Source organism: Physeter macrocephalus, chromosome 1, assembly GCF_002837175.3.
Source record: "Physeter macrocephalus isolate SW-GA chromosome 1, ASM283717v5, whole genome shotgun sequence".
Taxonomy (NCBI): Eukaryota; Metazoa; Chordata; class Mammalia; order Artiodactyla; family Physeteridae; genus Physeter; species Physeter macrocephalus.
Genome location: NC_041214.2, coordinates 133,480,838 through 133,500,178, shown reverse-complemented (window position 1 = coordinate 133,500,178; position 19,341 = coordinate 133,480,838). Strand labels below are relative to the sequence as shown.

Below are 19,341 nucleotides of genomic sequence, written 5' to 3'. Positions count from 1 at the left end.
TCACTTACACCAATGGACAGATCATCCAGACAGAAAATTAATAAGGAAACACAAGCTTTAAAAGACACAATAGACCAGATAGATTTAATTGATATTATAGGACATGCCATCTGAAAACAGCAGATTACATTTTCTTCTCAAGTGCACACGGAACATTCTCCAGGATAGATCACATGTTGGGTCACAAATCAAGCCTCAGTAAATTTAAGAAAATTGAAATCATATCAAGCATCTTTTCTGACCACAACACTCTGAGATTAGAAATAAATTACAGGGAAAAAAATGTAAAAAAACACAAACACATGGAGGCTAAACAAACAAGAAAGACAGCAAACAACAAGCATTGGTGAAAATGTGGAGAAAAGGGAACCCTCATGCATTCTTGGTGGTAATGGAAATTGGTGCAGTCACTATGCCAAACAGTATGGAGGCTGTCAAAAAGTTAAAAACAGAACTACCATATATGATCCAGCAATTCCACTTCTGGATACTTATCCAAAGAAAACAAAAACACTAATTCAAAAAGATATATGCACCCCTAAGTTCATTGCAGCATTATTCACAATAGCTAAGATATAGATGCAACCTAAGTGCCCACTGATAGATAAATGGATAAAGATGTGTGTGTGTGTGCATGTGTGTGTGTGTATACACATTCCATGTAATATTATTCAGCCATAAAAAAGAATGAAACCTTGCCATTTGTGACAACATGGATAGACCTAGAGGGTATTATGCTAAGTGAAATAAGTCAGACAGAGGAAGAGAAATATTGTATCATTTCACTCACATATGGAATCTAAAAAACAAATAAACAAACATAAAACAGAACAGAGTCATAGATACAGAGAACAAACAGCTGGTTGACAGTAGGAAAGTGGATGGTTGCGGGGGATGAGTGAAGTAGGTGAGGGAAATTAAGAGGTAGAAATTTCTAGTTACAAAATAAGTGAGTCACAGGGATGTACAGCATGGGGAATATAGTCAGTAATAATCGAATATCTTTGAATGATGACAAAGGTGGTCAAAAGGTACAAACTTCCAGTCATAAGATAAATAAGTACTGAAATGATTAATACAATTAACACTGCTGTATGTTATAGTTGAAATTTGTAAGAATAAATTCTAAGAGTTCTCGTCACAAGGAATAAATATTTTTTTCTTTTTTTTTATATTTTGTATCTATATGAGATGATGGATGTTCACTAAAGTTATTGTGGTAATCATTTTATGATGTATGTAAGTCAAATCATTATGCTGTACACTTCAAACTTACACAGTGCTGTTATGTCAATTATATCTCAATAAAACTGGAAGAAGAACAAATAAAAACAAAAATAGATAAAAAGAGAAGGAAAGAATTTTCAGCCTTGGATTTTTGCCTGTATTCTAGGTGTTAATTTACGTAATGCATCTTGTAGAATCACATCAGAACCTGTGGTGGCAAATCCTAAATGGTCCACCAATGTTTCAGCAAGATGCACAAAGGAACCAATGTTTGGTGTTAGGAGAGTGGCCTCAAAAGAGTGGGAGTAGGACCACCCTGAAAGTGTGTGAATTTCTTCCTTTAAGGAGGTCTGCCCATATATTTTAAATTACCAGAGTCTTAGTGGTTCAACCAAATGGGCACAAAATAAAAAGCCCCAGGGAATGTTAAGGAGAAACTTTACATGGAAGGAATCATGAATGTCCTCACGATTCCATGTAAAAAGATTTCATCAGAATTATTAATCCTGGCATGTTTCCCTACCACTAACCCATTCTTCTTCATGGAATATGACTTCATGGAATAAGAACTGAGGATGTGGGGTTAGCTTTTTCAGAGATCACTTCTTAGATATCTCTCACTAGATTCTGACCTTATATTGGACATCTAAAGCTACCCAACATTTGCGGCTACAAATTCCAAAGAGCTTGTCAATAATACAGATAACATTTGAGTTTCCACACACTTATCTCAGATTCTTATTTCTCTGTTGACACTGAATACATAAGAAAAAAAAATGAGTGTTATTTATCGATCTCCTAGTTTATCTCCATCACTAAATTTCACAGTAACTTACGTCTCCTCTTCAGCTTTCATTTGGAAGGCATCTTCTAACCAATCTAATAATTTGTGTGTAAACTCACTCACGTCTTGCTGTGGGGGGAAAAAAAAAAGTCTTGTTGATATTCGAGCCTACCAATGAAAACGCTAAATAAAACTTACAGCCAGTCTTTTCAAATGTATAATTAACTGACTCCTCACAACGGTATCATATGAAATGTTTCACATCAAATGCAAGAAATATTTATAACTTAACCAGAGCATAAAATCAGTATTTGAGAAAAAGAAGCATTATATTCATAATCATGTAACTGGGTTTCACCTTAGGAGGGAAAAAAAAATATGTGTGTGTGTGTGTGTGTGTGTGTGTATATATATATATTCAAACTTATCAATGAGATTTTTAAAAAGTTATTACCCCCCCACAAAGAGCTCTCTAATGAATCTTTATAAAATGAAGGACCCACATTACCAAAGAGTTCTTCATTATATAAAGATTTATTACTGGTTTCTGTCTCAGAAGGAATATGTGTTTTTAAACAATTCATTTTTTCCATTCAACTGTTAATGCACAACTTTTTAAGCCATATCCGATTTTACTAAGATATCTGTTAATTTGGATAGGTTAAGCCTAGTTAATCACTGACTCCCCGACTATCAAGTCTACCACCTCATGAACTTCGAACTGATTCTCCAATCAGAACCAGCACAATCTTCACCTTTTGCCATCCTTCGGTCCTAGATCACCTGACATAGTTAAACAGGAATAAGCAGTGGCAGTTGTACTTGTCAACTACCATAAAATTCTTTCAACACTCCGACCTGGAGCATAGCAAACAGGTGTGTATAGACCCTGCATGGGGAGTGGAGTGGGCTGGGGTGGACTGGGGGGATAAAGCAACCCTACTATGACTTCCCAAAGACAGATAAATAAGTGTAAGCAATTTGCCTTTATCAAAATAGTCCCAAATATAAAACAAACTTACTATTATACATTTTTACAGCTAGAAGTCTTTTGAAAAGCATCTGGGCCAACCTATTTACCTTTAAAATGTTGAAACTAAGGTCTAGGAAGCTTAAATAAATTGCTCCAAAGCCATATAAAGACAACTAAACTTAACACAAAATGCCAGTTATAAACACCCATACCACCCTGTAGTGGGTTAAATTGAGGCCTGTCAAAATATATGTCCACTTGGATCCTCAGAATCTGTCTGTACTTGGAATAAGAGTCTTTGCAGATGTAAAGAAGGTACAGATCTCAAGATGAGATCATCCTGGTTTAAGGTAGGCCCTGAATCCAATGATGGGCACTCTTAAAAGAGGAAAAAAAAAAAAACAAGAGCAGGCACACAGACATAGAGGGGAAAAGGTCGTGTAAAGATGAAGACGAGAGATTGGCACCACAAGCCAAGGAACACCAGGAGTCACCAGATGGTGGAGGCAAGGAAGGATTCTCCCTGAGAGCCACCGGAGGGAGCACGGCCCTGCCAACACCTTTATTTTGAACTTCTGGCTTCTAGAACTATAAGAGAATCATTTTCTATTGTCTTGAAATCACTCGATTTGTGGTAATTTGTTACAGCTGTCCTAGCAAACTAATATAATACTTTAAAATGACTTTCCATACTTTTCTATAACATTACTTACCCTGCAAGGTTATATCTGACAAGAAACAAAAAGGTTTCCTACTTATCCAATACTCTTTAGAAGAAAATGTTAGGGGGGAGAAAAACTGAAAACAACAACAAATATAAGCAAATTCTGATGTGACCACCTTTTTTGTTCATTTATCTTTGCCATAAAAAATGAATTAAAAAAAGCACAGGGAAGGCAGTGGCAAATTCAGACATCTTTCAGCTCTCCACATATCCACGTAACAGATTTATATCCAAGTACTACAACTACCATGCAAATGTGGCAGATTTTTAAAATCTCCTCTCAAGTATCATCTTTATCTTTTGCCCATTATGTCACTGTCATCTTTTCCAACACTGTTGCTATTATTCTCTGCTACTTTCTTTCCTTCTCTTCCGCTTTCCTTCTTTAATTTCTCTGACTTCTCACATTATATGTGAAAATGTTGGTTTGTTTATAGACATTTCTATTTTTATAGGAAAATTCCCAATATTCTTTCTAAAAAATGGATAAAAAGCAACCAAACAGCACTACAAAAAGATTGGGAAATAAAAGAACAATAAAAGAAAAATAAAATAACAAAGTTAATGTCATTCAGAAACCTTTTCTGAGTAATTACAGAAAACTACTTTCTGCCAGCAAAAAGAGGCATATCAAAAGCGTGTATACTATACTGACACTGGGTTATCACACCTTGGTGAAGATTTTTAATTAAAAATTTGTGAACATTCTTAATTTTACCCACTGCTTTCATTTAGTAATTTTAATTATAATATAAATTACAGCTTCATTTATCATATACTTTCAAGATTATCACTATTTCTTAATTTAAAAGTAAATCTTCCAAATAAACAATGTTTTAAATGGCTCCAGCTTATTTGTATAAAGATAAATGACAACACCTTTGTCATTTATCTTTGAAAAAAACTGCTTAAGATCAGATTAAATAAAAAATTTAATAAACAAGTAAGCACAACAAAGCTACCTGCTGGGAATCATTTGATTTGAAAGCATCCTTAAGAATTTCAACTGCTCTTGAGGGATCAACATATTTCCTTTTAGTACCAACAAGAAGTGCAAATAGATACCGAAGCTCACGCATAAAAGGCAAATTCCGATGCTCCTATTGAAAAAAAAGAAAAAATCCTTAAGTGAAAATTAAAATCTTTACTGGTAAAGAGATACTCACTTTAAAATTAACCAAAAATTTAACTAATATAGATTAGGGATGAATCTAGCACTCTTATCATAAAAGTAGAAGTGATCATGTCATCTAGGAGACTGAGAGAAGGAGTCAAACACGGAAAGAGCAGAGGATCTAGACTCACAATTTTAGAATAAATGCCACATATTCACAGTAAATCATGTCATTACTCAGCCAAGAATATCCTCATTTAAGTCTGTTTATTATAATCCTTTCCATTCAGCAAAGCCCAGCTGCTGCTGAGGACAGCAATAACAAGAGCCAACATTCAATGAGTGCTAACCACGTGCCAGGCACTACTTAAGTACTTTATGCTCAATAAACCCATTTAAGCAAAAATCCCCCTCCTCCATGAAGCCTTCCCAGGCCCCTCCAAGTCAATGATCTCTTCAAACTCCACATCTACTGAAATTAATGTTTTTCATTCAGCAATGAATCACTACTGCCACTGTTATGTGAAAATCCTAATTATCAGACACATTAGTCTAATAAGTAATTAGACTAGATCCTAATATTAGACTAATGTATCATCATTCTAGTGTTCCTTTGAAGACTCACTATTGTTTTTCTTCTTCTTCCATAAGGAACAAAAACAACCCAATATTATCAATCACAAACAATTTATTTTAAAATAAGAAGAAAACTTTTTATAAGAATGTAATTCACATGTCTTAGTGAAATTACATTATGGTAACAAATCAGACGGGCAGTTCTTACTATGGTTAGCTCCTGAAATAACAATTTTAATAGATAAAGCTTATATATACTATTTAAATATTAGAAAAATGTTCCAAGTTTGCATAGTTTTGTAGCAGTGTGTGTCTGTGTGTGTACAGTTGTTACCCAGAATAATATAATCAATTAATAAAGAAACAGTTGCTCCCACAATACATTAAAAAGCAGTCCTAAGAAATAGGTGTAAAGGAATAAAATTGATTCCAAATATTTATTTGATCTAAAAACTACATACCCATTATAGCAATCAGAAAGTACATAAAGTCTAACATGAAAATGCTAAGTTACAGAAAACATGGATTTTATTTAAGCATAATAAATTCCATCACTGATGATAAAGATGAAATGCAAAAGTTTTAAATGAGATAAAAAACTAATCCATGATTTTTCTGTGGTACTTACTATTCCCCAACAAGTGCCCTGTATAAATAGCTTTCAAGAGTGTAAATGTTAAAAATTTTAATCCATAAAATAATTTTGAGCAATCTCCTTAATTTCTTGTGAACAATTTCTTCATTTATCACTGTACCTAAGGCAAGGCAGTTTTTTGAGACATTCCTTGCCAAGTGACAAGAATGAAATAAATGACTTTTGAAAATCAAGCGAAATTCTGCTGAGACGCATATGTGAAAAGTTAAATACTTTAATAAAACATTTTTTGCTCTCAGCCAATTCCTGTGGCTAGAAAATCTTGAATTTCAAAAGGCAAAATGAGTGGTTGCTGTTAAGACTAGCCACTGCATGGCTAAATTATGAAAATACCACCACATCTAGAAATTATACAAACACAATTCTTTATCTTTTTTTAAACAGATTTATCAAGATATAACTGATGTACAATATACTGTACATTAGAAACTGTACAATTTTACAAGCTTCACATACGTATACACCCATGAAATGTATCACCAAAATCAATAACATACCTGTCCATCACCCCCAAAACTTTCTTCATTCCTCACTCCCCTCCCTAATCATTCCCAGGTGACCATGGTTACTTTACACTTTCTAGAAATTTATATAAATCAAATCATACTCTATGTACTCATTTTCGTCAGTGGTTTCCTGCAATCAGCATAATTATTTTGAACTTCATCCATATGTTTATGTACATTAATAATTAATTCCACTTTATTGCTGAGTGGGATTCCATTGTGTGGACAGACCACAACTTATTTATCCATTAACCTGTTCCAGCTGCAGTGGATACTACTGGATGTGGCTTTGTGTGGACATATGGTTTCATTCCTCTTGAGTAAAGAACTGAAGGGAAATGTCAAGGCTGTATGGTAGATGTTTCTAAGAAACAAACAAATTGTTTTCGAAAGGCATTAAACTACTTTATATTCTCACTGGCAGTGTAATGAGAGTTCTAGGTCCACATTCTAAAACACTTGGATATGGGCTATATTTTTTAACTTTAGTGCTTCTAGTGGCACCCCTCATTTTAATTTGCATTTGGCCTAATGACTAGTAACACTGAGCATCATTTCATGTAGTTATTTACAATCTGTGTATCTTCTTTGGTGTTGTAATCTGTTGAGATATTTTTCCCTATATAGTAATAGGTTACTTGTCTTAACTATTGAGATGTAAAAGTTCTGTATATAGTTTAGATACAATTCCTTTGTGTGATACATATTTTAGTAATATTTTCTCCCAATCTGTGGCTTGCCTTTTCATTCTGTATGAATTTTTCAAAGACAAGCTTTTCATTTTGATGAAAATGAAACATCAATTTTTTTCTTGTATGATTTGTGCCTGTTTATTATCCTTCTTAAGAAATCTTCTCTTAATCCAGAACCCTAAAATTTTCTATGTTTTCCTCAAGAATTTTTATAGTTTTAGTTCTTTGTTTCAGGTCTATAGTTCATTGTGTGTTTTTTTTTTTTTCATAAATAGTGTCCTGTAAAGGTTGAAAAGTATTTTTCTGTCTAAGACATCACTGGTTTAAAAGATTTTCCTTTGACCATTGAATTGTTTTGGCAACTTTGATTAAAACCAATTATCCCTATATGTGTTGTTCTATTTCTGGACTCTCTATTCAGTTCTACTGATCTATATGACTATCTTTTCACCAATAACACAAGTGTCTTGATCATTGTAGCCAAATAATTAATTCCTCCAACACTGCCTTTCTCTTTAAAACTGCTATGGCTATTCCACATCCCTTGATTTTGCATATAAATTTTACAATCAATTTGTCAATTCCTATGAAAATGCCTGCTGGGATTATAACTGGATTGCACTGATTCTATAGATTAAACTGGGGACAACTGGTATCTTAAAAACTTGAATCCCCTGATCCATGACAGTATATCTCTTTATTTCTTTAATTTCTCTCAGCAATGTTTTGTAGTTTTCCATATCTTTTGTCTACTTTATCTCTAATATTCCATATTTTATGCTGTCTTACATAAGTATTTCTTAATTTAAATTCCCAGTTGTGTGTTGCTAGTATTAAGAAACACAATTGATTTTTGTATGTTTGCCTTGTATCGCGTAATGTTGCTGAATGAACTCACTTCTTGATTCTGGCATCTTTTTTTTTTAGTAGAGTACTTAAGATTTTCTAAATAGACAATCAGTCATATAAATGAAAAGACAGCTTTGTTTCTTCCTTTCCAATCTGCATGCTTATTTCTTTTTCTTACCTTACAGCACTGGTTAAGAACTCCAGTCTTATGTTTAATAGAAAAGTGGTGAGGGACATCTTGTTTGTTCCTGATCTTTGAGGAAAAGGATTCAGTCTTACACCATAAAGTATTATAATTAGTTGTAAGTTTCTCATAAATGAGTTTTATCAGGATAAAAAAGTTTTTTACTATTCCTAGTTTCTGAGAGATTTTGCCATAAATATGTTAGCTTTTGTCAAATCCTTTTTCGTCATCTACTGAAGACAGTCATACGGCTCTTCTTGTCCAATATGTTAATATGATGAATTATACTGATTTTTGAACACTAAACCAATCTTTCAGTCCTGGATAAACCCCACCTGCCAATGAGGTATTATTATCCTTTATATGTGCTACAGCATTCAACTTGCCAAAAATCTGACAATTTTTGCTTCTATTATTCATGAGGAATATTGGTCTGTAGTTTTCTTTTGAAATATATTTTTCTACTTTTGGTTTCAGCATAATGCTGGTCTCATAGAGTAAATTTGGAAGTTTTACCTCTTCTTCAATTTTCTGGGAAAACATGTAGAGAATTGCTATTATTTCTTCCTTAAATGTTTGGTATAACTCACCAATAAACCTTGCTGCTATTGATTTTTTTTTTGTTTGGTGGGTAGGTTCTTAACTAAAAATTCAATTTCTTTAATATAATATAGAGATACTCAGGTTATCTATCTTTTCATCAGTTTCAATAGCTGTTAGCTTTTAAAATATTTGCCTGTTGTTTATAATATTCCACTATTCTCTTTTATTGTCTACAGAATATGCAGTGATGTGCCCCTCTTTCATTCTTTATTTTGGTAATTTGTTTTTTTCTCTCTTTTTTCTTACTCAGTCTACTTAGAAGGTTATCGATTTTACCAACTTTCTTAAGAAGCAGCTTGTGGTTCCATTAATTTTTCTCTACTGTTTTCCTGATGTCTAATTCATTGATTTATGTCCTTGTCTTTATTATTTCCTTTCTTCTGCTTTCAAATTAACGAGCTTTCCCCCCCTAATTTCTTGATGCAATCTGATGCCATTAATTTGAAACAATTCTTATTTTCTAATAAGGCATTTAGTTCATGTATTTTCCACTAACCACTGTTTTAGCTAAATCCCTCTAATTTTGATACATCATGTTTTAATTTTTATTCGGTTCAGAATACCCTGAAATTTCTTCTTTGATTTGTTCTTTGTTCCTGGCATTATTTAGAGGTGTAAATAATTTCCAAGTACTAGGGGGATTATCTAGATATCTTTCTAATTGCAAGCAATAATTTTAAATAATCATGTGAATTATAAATATACTTCAACCAAGACATCAGAACAAAGAACTAATCAAATTGTGACAGAGGGAGGCAACAGTCCAAAAAGTTTCATGTAAAAACTGTAATGACTGAAAGGTGTTTGCTTAATTTCTCTGGAAGTATGAGTAGTTGGTCAGGTGATCTTGCTTCCCTTTTGAAAATGGCTTATCAGTCTGACACTTTATGGCCAAAGATTACGGCCTGAAAAGCTGGTTATAAATCAAATTATATTCCCACTAGCTAGCATTATAAATGTTTCACATGTTTGCAGGAAAAGTAGTTTTCAAAATTCGACACTAAAAGGAAAACATAATTTAATAATGTATTATTACTATTAACAATAGGTCACACAAAGTTCAACACTTTACTGAAACCTAAAACTTTAACTTCTTTGTCTTTGCAACCAGTCCCCTTCAGGGGTACAGTTTCTCTATGACAAGATCACTGAAGTCTTACACTCAAGGATATCATCTCCATAATTAATTTTTTTCATTAAGTATGAATTTCTGCATGCAAATCAGTCCTATCTTTTGAAAAGCTAATATAAACAGTATAATAACTAGCAATAGCTGACACCTAGTACTTACTATGTACCAGGTACTTCTAAGTCCTTTATGTGTTTTATCTCATTTAATTCTCGCAGCAACTCTACAAAATAACTGCTGTTATTATTTACGCTTTTCAGATAAGGAAAACGAGCAGTAACTAGATCAAGCAGGTCCACAGCCAGAACCCAGGAAAGGTGGTCCTGATGCCTGTGCTCTCTGTCACATTACATTGCCTAACAATATTAGAAGTTACAGATTTGCACTGCAAAGACAACCAGTGCAAAACTAACCTTTTAAAGAGCTCATCTACGGAAATAACTGATAAATTTTTGATTTCCACACAATTTTTCAGGAGGCAACTGAGTAAAGACCTTGAATTGTAAATGGTAACCTATAAAATTTACTGAAATTTGACAACCCAAAAAAAGAAGAAAAAAGCAATTACTAAAGTGAAACAAAAAAATTGGCCTATTACTGACACACAGGTGAAGAAAACTTCATATTTACCATATATTAACCAAGAATAGGAAGTTACTGTTGTAGCTGAGATTAATAGGTTCACATTCAAATTTGACACTATTTCAGATTTGATTTGGCAAATTTCCCAAAAGCAAGCACAGATAAAAGAATATGAAGATCATATATACTCTGCTTAAAAATTTTTCATAATTTTACCTTTTGGTTTCGGGGTAAATCTTGAACATTTGATGGAGGCTTGTAATTCAGAACTAGTCTTCTAAATTCCAAAAGATTGAATAATGACTGAAAAAGAACAATTTAAGATAACCGAAGGGAAAATTCTATTAATAGAACTATAAAAATATGACTGGCCTGAGAGATTTCTTTTATATACAGAATATTTCCCACTAGCACAAGAAGGCCTATTTTCTCGCTGAGAAGAAGTCACATTTCTTTTATTTTGACATATTATTCTTGATCATTAACAATATTTACGGTACTGCAAAGAAGAAAATTATACGTGGACAACTCAAAAAAACATAATATATATTATTAAAAGTTTCCTTTCTTTATGTTACTATGTGCCTAAGCAGTTTCCTCAAAATAAAATCTACACAAATGCAAAGTCAAGAACTTTTTAGACATGTTATGTTCAGTATGAGTTTTCTAGAGGTATCAATTCTACAAAAATATAGTACAAATAAATTTATGGGCCAGATGCTAGGTGATAGAGACACAAAGAAATTACGTATTATCACTAATGGTCAAGGAGACACACAACCTAGAAAGGAGACAGATATTTAATTATAACAATAGCAGTGTTACTCCAAAATACAGTAATATTGATCATGTAGAGCATAATGAAAGCATGTGAAAGATGCTCATGAAAAAACTTCCTGCAGCTATGTTTTTTTTTTGCAGCTATGTTTTTAAGCTATAGCTTGTAACCCTTTAATGTCATCATGATAAACATTAATTTTAAAAACTGAAATAAAATATAATGGAAAATATCAGAACATGTCATAAACAGTCAATTCACCAGAGTATCATTTGTAAAATTTTCATTGGTGATATTTTTACATACATACGTATGTGTAAAGTGTTTGTGAGTCACAGTTTATAAAGTTTGAAAATCATTGTCCTGGAGATGATAATGTATTCAATCTTAGTAAAAGATGGGTTAGCCAACTTGCTAGAAAATAAAAATAGCACCACAAATCCATAAGAAAACAAGATTTTGTTTAGTACTGGGTGTTGGGAAAACTGGTCCACTACATATAAAGAAATAGTCATATATAGATATATAGGTATAGATGTGGATTAAAGACCTAAATATGAAAGGTAAAACCATAAAACTGATAATTGTGATCTGAAGTATTTTTTAATTAAACAATAGAACATAATCATTCATTTATTCATTCATTTAACAAATATTTATGGAGCACCCACTACATGCCAGACACAAGGAAGACAGGCAGCAGAGAATAAAATATATCAAGTCTCTGCCCTTGTACTATCTTGTTATTGCAAGTTAAAACAATTAGAGCAGATGTTATAAATCAGAAATAATAAGTACAATAACAGACCAAAATCAGAAACTTAAGGAAGAAGCAGCATTTAAAAGCCAGAGGAAAAAGAGCTATAAGAAAGACAAAAAAAAAAAAAATAGTAAAGTGTGGAGTATGAGATCACAGAAGAAGAAGGAGTAGAAAAAGCTTTCAAACACAGCTGTGTATCAGAATAACTGCAGAGCTTTAAAAATTCCTATGTCAAGAACCTCTCAACAAAGATATAAAGTACCATAGAAGATTCTGGAGTACATCAAAGAATCAATGGCAAATTTCATGAAGGACAAGATTAGCAAAGGTTGAAGATTGCCACATTCTAGTAAGGTAAGGGCAAGAAAATAATCTTTAGACTTGTCAATTGGGAAGTCACCTTTCCAGTAGAATGGTAGAATGGCAGAAGAGCAGCAATGAGTCCTGAAGAAATGGGATAAAAGTAAGGGGGACAAAGTATAGACTGTTCTTACAAGGAATTTAAATAGGAAAGAGAATATTGACAAATCTAGAGAATCTCAATCCCACTTCTGTGCTCTGAGCTCCCACTGGAACACTTTTTTCTTCTTCCTGAACACCCTTTAGAATTTCCTTTGGTGTCGGTCTCCTGGTAACAAAGTATTTCAGCTTCTGCTAAACTGAAAATTGTGGGGTTTTTTTAAAGATTTTTGCTAGTTATAGAATTCTAGACAGCCAGTTAACTCTTCCCAGAACTTTAAAGATAGCATTTCTGTTGAGAAGTCAACCATTAGTCTTATTTTTGCTCCTTCATAGAGGCGATACACCTTTTCCATCTGGCTACTTTTAGTATTTTCTCTGTATAGAGTGTTTTTCTGTTTTACTATGATGTGCTTGGTGTAGTATTCTTTACATTCATACTACCTGGTTCCTATTGCTTCCCTAATCTGTGGCTTCATCTCTTTCATCAAGTTTGGAATATTCTTTGTCATCTCTTCAAATATTGTTTTTATCCATTTCCCTTTTAGTTTCCCTCTGGAACCAAAAATAAATTGTGTTAGTACAATTTACACCATGTCCAAAATATCTCTTATATGCTCTCACCTGTATCTCATGGCTTTAGTGTGAAAATGTTCCACAAACTGTCCAGTTGACTAATTCTCTCTTCAGTTGTGTCTGATATCCTGCTAAACTCTTCCACTGATATCTTAACTTCATTTATCATATTTTTCAGTTCTAAAATTTCTATTTTGTTTTTTATAGTTTTTAGTTTTCTATCAAAATTCTCAATCATGCTTCTAATTCCTTGAGCATAGTAATAGTTACATAACAAATAATTCAATTTTTAGGTTTCCCTGTAGGTATATTTCTAATTATCCATTATTTTCTCTTAATTTTTGGACATGTCTTATTTTCTGATATAACTAATTATGACTGATTTGAGTGCTAGACATTGTATGTAAAAAACTGCAGAAAATTCAAAGTTCGAGATGATAGTATCTTCTAACAGAATTTACATTTCCTTCTGGCAGGCAGCAAAACTGGGACTACTTGCAACGCTAGATCATCTTAACCCAATCAATTCTGAGAAAATCTCAAGCTGGGATTCACAAATTATAAAGCCTGGTCTATTTTCAGTTCTCAGTTAAATCTAGGGTGTAGCCCTTTAGTAGTTAACTGAAAATCTCAGGTGTTTCCTAGGGCTCCAAGCCTGTGTGAAACTCTGCTTAGCTCCCCAGCCAATCAGCAGTCACTCCTGAAATTGCCTCAAAGATAAAATCAGCCCAAAATGTGAAGCTTACTCTCTGAAATTCTTGTTCCCTCAAAGTGTAGTCTCAAAATTCCTCACTGCTTTAGGGTTTATGATGCCTTCAAAGAGCTGATTTTTCATTTTTCTTTTGTTTTGTTTTGGACTCCAGCAAAATATGAGCAGGTAGATGTCCGAAAACAACTTAATATGCTACTACCCAAAGTAGAATTTGTGACCATGGATTATTACAACAAATCATAGAATTTATTTTAAGTACCAATCTATACCATAAATCAGGCATAGCAGTATTAGTCAACATATTCCTTCAAAAGGGGTGGGAAAGAGGAATTGTCACTACTGCCTAAATTGTGTTTGTGAGTCATACACATTGAAAACAAGTATCCTTTCATTCAGTCCAAAGCTAATGTGTCAATTTTGAAATTTGTTAAAGGAGAGTTTGGTTAAACTCTTGCTAATATCAGAGAGCTAATGGAAGATCAGAGTTTAAATACATAATTTGTGGAAAACAAAAAGAGTGATGACAAGAGAGCAAAGGGAGACATAAACTGTCTATAATGAAAGATACTAAGGAAAAGCAACATAAATTCTCCTTGGTGTATTTTTTAAAAAATGAAATGGTATCAGATAAGTTTCAATGTGAGACAGAAACAGACTGGCATGATTAAAAACTGAAAGTCTATACAGAGCAATTAAAGCCCTATGTCCTTCCCAGACTGAGAAGCATTAGACAAGTACTCTCTCCTCTGTGGAATACAGGAAAATTTAAACTTTGAATATAATTTAACTGACTCAGGTTCATAAAATCATAGTGTATTTCAGGGTAGGATGAGATTCAGGGCTACAAATAGGGTTAAGTAAAAGCCTGCCAACTGACCCCCAATTGTCCCTTCCCCAATTCCCTTTCTCTAGACCTGCTTTTGGAAAGTTAGCAACCATGCTTAAACCACAAAAAAATCAGGATCCAGTTTGGATTTGAGGCACAGAAATCTCATGCTGTAAAGGACTCCCCTCACCAAAGAAAAAAAAGAAAAAAGAAAAAGAAAGAGTTAACATGCTTGAGATGTTTGAGTATATGAAACACACTATTGATAATACCTCAAAAGAGAGGTTGAAGCAGCTGGAAATTTTTAAGGATAAATAAGTATACAGAAAACAGAAGGAAGAAAAGGTGGCAACTGACAACTCCAGGAAAACAAAGAATTACAGAGAGGTAGTCTTAGTAAACCACTATAATGTCTACAAAGTCAAAGAAAATGTAAACACTGACTACTGACTATTTTTAACTGGTGATATAACTATGTTGGGAGATGAAAGGAAAGGCAATTCTAGGTAGGTGAAATGAAACAGCTAAATCCCCATCTATCTCTGCAGAACGGCATGTCATTTAGAAAAACGAAAATAGCAAGAGAAACAGCTAGAATTGGTTGTAGACGCCTTTAAGAAGCAGGACTATGCTTCTCAGGCAGGGTGGTTTGGAGCAGAGGACTGCTGTTTTTCACAAGGCTTTTATTGCTATGGGATTTCTGGTTTTCTCTTTGAACTATGTACTCATGTTCTTTGATGAAAATTAGAGACAAAAGCAAGGGCTATGAAAAACACGTTAAATGATATCCTGAAATGTTTTGAAAACTTGCAGCACCTTTTCAATACCATACTTTAATACATTAGAGTGGTAGAAGCATCTTAAGTCTTCAATTCCACCATAAGTAATATATGCTCTTTTACGGTTCATTCATTTACTAACTCAGTAATTACTTAAAGGGTTCCTCCAACATGTCAGACACTCTACTACATACTGTTTGGTACAGAACAGTAACCTAGATGATGTGCTCTCTGCCCTCAGGGTGCCTGTATTTTAGTCAACTTAGAGTTTCATAATTTATGCATAAGGCGACCATATACTTTATCATCCAACCCATAACCCTGCTGAGTATGAAAAAGGGCTTCGAGACTAATTAATAGGTGCTGATAGATCTACAATGTGAGTAAACTGGGACTGTACCAGGCAAACTGAGAAGTATGAGCACCTTACTTCGGAGCATCTCAGAGGCATCCAAATGGGAATGGTGCTAAGGTTTATCATGAGAATCCATGGATTACTTGAATTTAACACCCCAAACCAGAGAAAGAGGAGAATATATTCCTATATGTAACTACCTAATTCACTGACACCCTAGTAGAAAAAGCAGCTCCAATTAGTACTTTCTACATAAAAGTTCCTTTTGAACAGGATGAAAATAGTCCTGACTAGATAACTGGTTGATACCCAATCTAAAGACAGTCAGGCTAATATTATTAGCATCCAAAAGATTATGTAAGCCATTCTTCTCTTTGCTTACAGTCTCTTTCTGATATTCTGTTCCCCTTTTCTTCCAAAATACTTAGGTCTCAGTACCTAAAGGAACAAATATAACAAAGCTGTGCCTTCTGTAGCCTATCCTCATTACCTACTCTGAAGTTAGAGATTTATAATCCCAGTAAACTACTATAATTGGTAGAAATACTTACAAAGAAAAGAATTCCCAGTTGTTTCATACTAGTCTTGCCAACTAAGTATAATAAATTCCATCCCTGAGAAAAGTTTGTAATTGAAACTTCACAGTACATTTATGTCACAGTCTGAACAAGTTCCACCTTGCTTTGGAAAATACAATTTAAAAACTTCCAACACTAGGGCTTCCCTGGTGGCGCAGTGGTTGAGAGTCTGTCTGCCAATGCAGGGGACACGGGTTCGTGCCCCGGTCCGGGAGGATCCCACGTGCCGCGGAGCAGCTGGGCCCGTGAGCCATGGCCGCTGGGCCTGCGCGTCCGGAGCCTGTGCTCCGCAACGGGAGAGGCCGCAACAGTGAGAGGCCCGCGTACCGCAAAAAACAAAACAAAACTTCCAACACTAATACAGATTTCCTACCCAAATTTTCTTTCATAAGTGAAAAGTTCCATTTATGATGATAAACTGTTATATTTCAGATGTCTGTGAAATTAAGCAAATGTCAAGAAATGAAAAAATAAAATATTTCAATTACTAGAAATGAAAAGTAAAAGGTACTTAAAATGGGTTAAGAGACTTTAAAATTACATTCAAAAACAAAACGAAGTTATCTCCAGATAAATTTTTCTTCCCACCCACAACTTTCTGAACTCTGAAGCTTCATGTTTTCCCACATCCCCAAGTCAGTATCTTATTACTTTATTATAATCCAAATTTTTCAAGGTTAGCAGTTACTTCTCCTAGGTGTTTATTCTAACTAAACTATTGATTCTTTAGAAGCACTTTCTTACTTCTTATAGGTTTCTAAGAGAAACAGCTAATCAATGAGCCTCATTTACTGGCTCTAATAGTGTAAAGGTAGCATCTACTTGTCCAAATAGAGGCTGCAAAGCATACTCATAAACACTCAGATCAGAGCCTTAAAACTGTGCTTCATATTTTAAAATGATGACTAAATTATGAAATTTAGATTGAACAATGAAATGCAAAAGCCCTTACTAACAGTGCAAGTAAAGTAAAGCAAGATAGCCTATTAAGAAGATCTAAGAGATTAAGATAAGCAAATTTGCTTAATTAAGATTAAGCAAATAAAGTTTGAGATATTGTTGGCATGTAAGTGAACAATTAATGCATACTCAAGGCCAAGAACAAAAGTATCATCACAAATTTATGCTAATCAAGGTATTCCTTAACATTTTAATAGGCTGGAAAACAAATAACATAGCATATTATTAACTAGCGTATACCACAGTTTATTAAAAAGTGAGGCATAAATCCAGAAAACCAAAGGAAATCAAATTACATAATATTATTTGCCAGAAAGGCAGAAAAGAGTTGGAAATTATAACATGGAAGTAGAAAAAAAGTTAAAACTACGGGTTAATCGCCTAGAGAACACAATTAACAACCTTGTAGAAATGAACTTAATAACCTGTGAGTTGCTTTAATAGCATATGAAAGTTTACGCCGTATACAGTTTTGGAAAAGTACAAAATGGAGAGATATTTTGAATGTAAAAGAATGTAAATTAGAAAACATCTAATGATTTAAAAAGTACTCATCAGAAATAATAAATAAGCTACAATTCAGCTGTATTAGGAAAATAAGCACAAATATTAATTTTCCTAAATGGCAATTAAAATTAAGAGCATGTTATTATTCATAATTATTTTATTTAAGGAGACTTTAACGTTTTGCAATTTGACGGATAACATTATCAATGTCTGGGAATGGTAAAGATTTATGACAAAAGTCATATCACAAAGAAGTTTTAAAAAAAAAAAGAAAACTAGTCCAAATTGAGAAGATGATGGATATCTACGCATACAAACATTTTTCATTTTAGAATAAGGAGCTCAAGAAACATTTCATTAAGGCCTTTCCAAGTTAGGAAGAAAATATGTTATTCTCGATTAATCAACATTTATTCTTTACATCATTCTCACATATGTATTGAGAATTATTTGTCAATCTGTTCCCTCCTCAAATAAAATGCTCTCTTACATAAAAATAGTATTTAAATGACTATAATTCTTGAATGATATTTTCCATTATATATAAATAATTCTGATCTGACTCACAAAAAAAAAAAAACAGTTTTGGTTTCATATCTTGGTCACATCCTTCCCTAAATTTGCAGGGATTTATATACAAAAATATTTTCTTTCCACTCTGACAATTCCCAACAAATGGGAAGGAGGAAAAATTAATTCTGAATAAGGCATTAGGTAGTGTTCTATCATTAAAACTCCATACTGGGAGTGAGGAACAAAGTGGGGTGGGGAATACTGCAATCCCCAAACTAGGTTAGTAGACAGTAAGGCATACTAAAACCTGGTCTGCAGTTATATATAAAGTATACAGCTTAAAAGAAACACAACCCCAACCCACTTTCCATTGCTGTCAGGCCCACCCAGTAAGATCTGCATAAAGACTCTTACCTGAATAACAGCACTAAACCAGCAAGTATTGCCAACATTCTTTAGTCCAACAGGAGCCTTGTCCTGCCTTTTTCTATCATAAGGGTTTCGAGAATCTCTCCAAACTTCAGTAGGTGTCCTCTTCAAACATGCTTTATTTTCTGCTATGCTGGCTTCAAGAACCCTTAAACAATGGAAAGAAGATAATGGGGAAAAAAAGTACAGTATTAATTTAGTGCTGTACCCTAGAAAATAGCATACTATAAGGATTTTAATAGATTATGCTCTAGACAATCCATCTGGGGAAGTAATATTTAAAACTAAATTTATTCAAGTGGAAGCTAGTTTTCTTGAAGAACATAGCCGTGGCAATGCCAACACATCAAGAGGCATGCAGCCTATTTTTCTCAGAAAAAGGAAATTTCAAACACAAAAAGACAGCATTATGTAATAGGAAATATATTAAATTATGTTTCAACAAATTAGAGGCTTAGTACCAGGGATACAGTACCTAGATAAGTTTTCTGAAAAGTCACTGTATTGAAGT

General features: G+C 33.5%; 1 protein-coding gene across 1 annotated transcript in view; it reads right to left on the bottom strand.

Moving 5' to 3' along the window:
* The window catches only part of USP25 (ubiquitin specific peptidase 25), a 141,245-nt gene that overhangs the window by 78,582 nt on the left and 43,322 nt on the right, over nucleotides 1-19,341 (bottom strand). The window contains exons 5-8 of the mRNA XM_024120127.3: nucleotides 18,816-18,978; nucleotides 10,815-10,901; nucleotides 4,671-4,808; nucleotides 2,064-2,140 (exon numbers count right to left, since the gene is read on the bottom strand). Coding sequence (XP_023975895.1) covers nucleotides 2,064-2,140; nucleotides 4,671-4,808; nucleotides 10,815-10,901; nucleotides 18,816-18,978 — 465 coding nt within the window. The remainder of the gene's footprint in view (nucleotides 1-2,063; nucleotides 2,141-4,670; nucleotides 4,809-10,814; nucleotides 10,902-18,815; nucleotides 18,979-19,341) is intronic.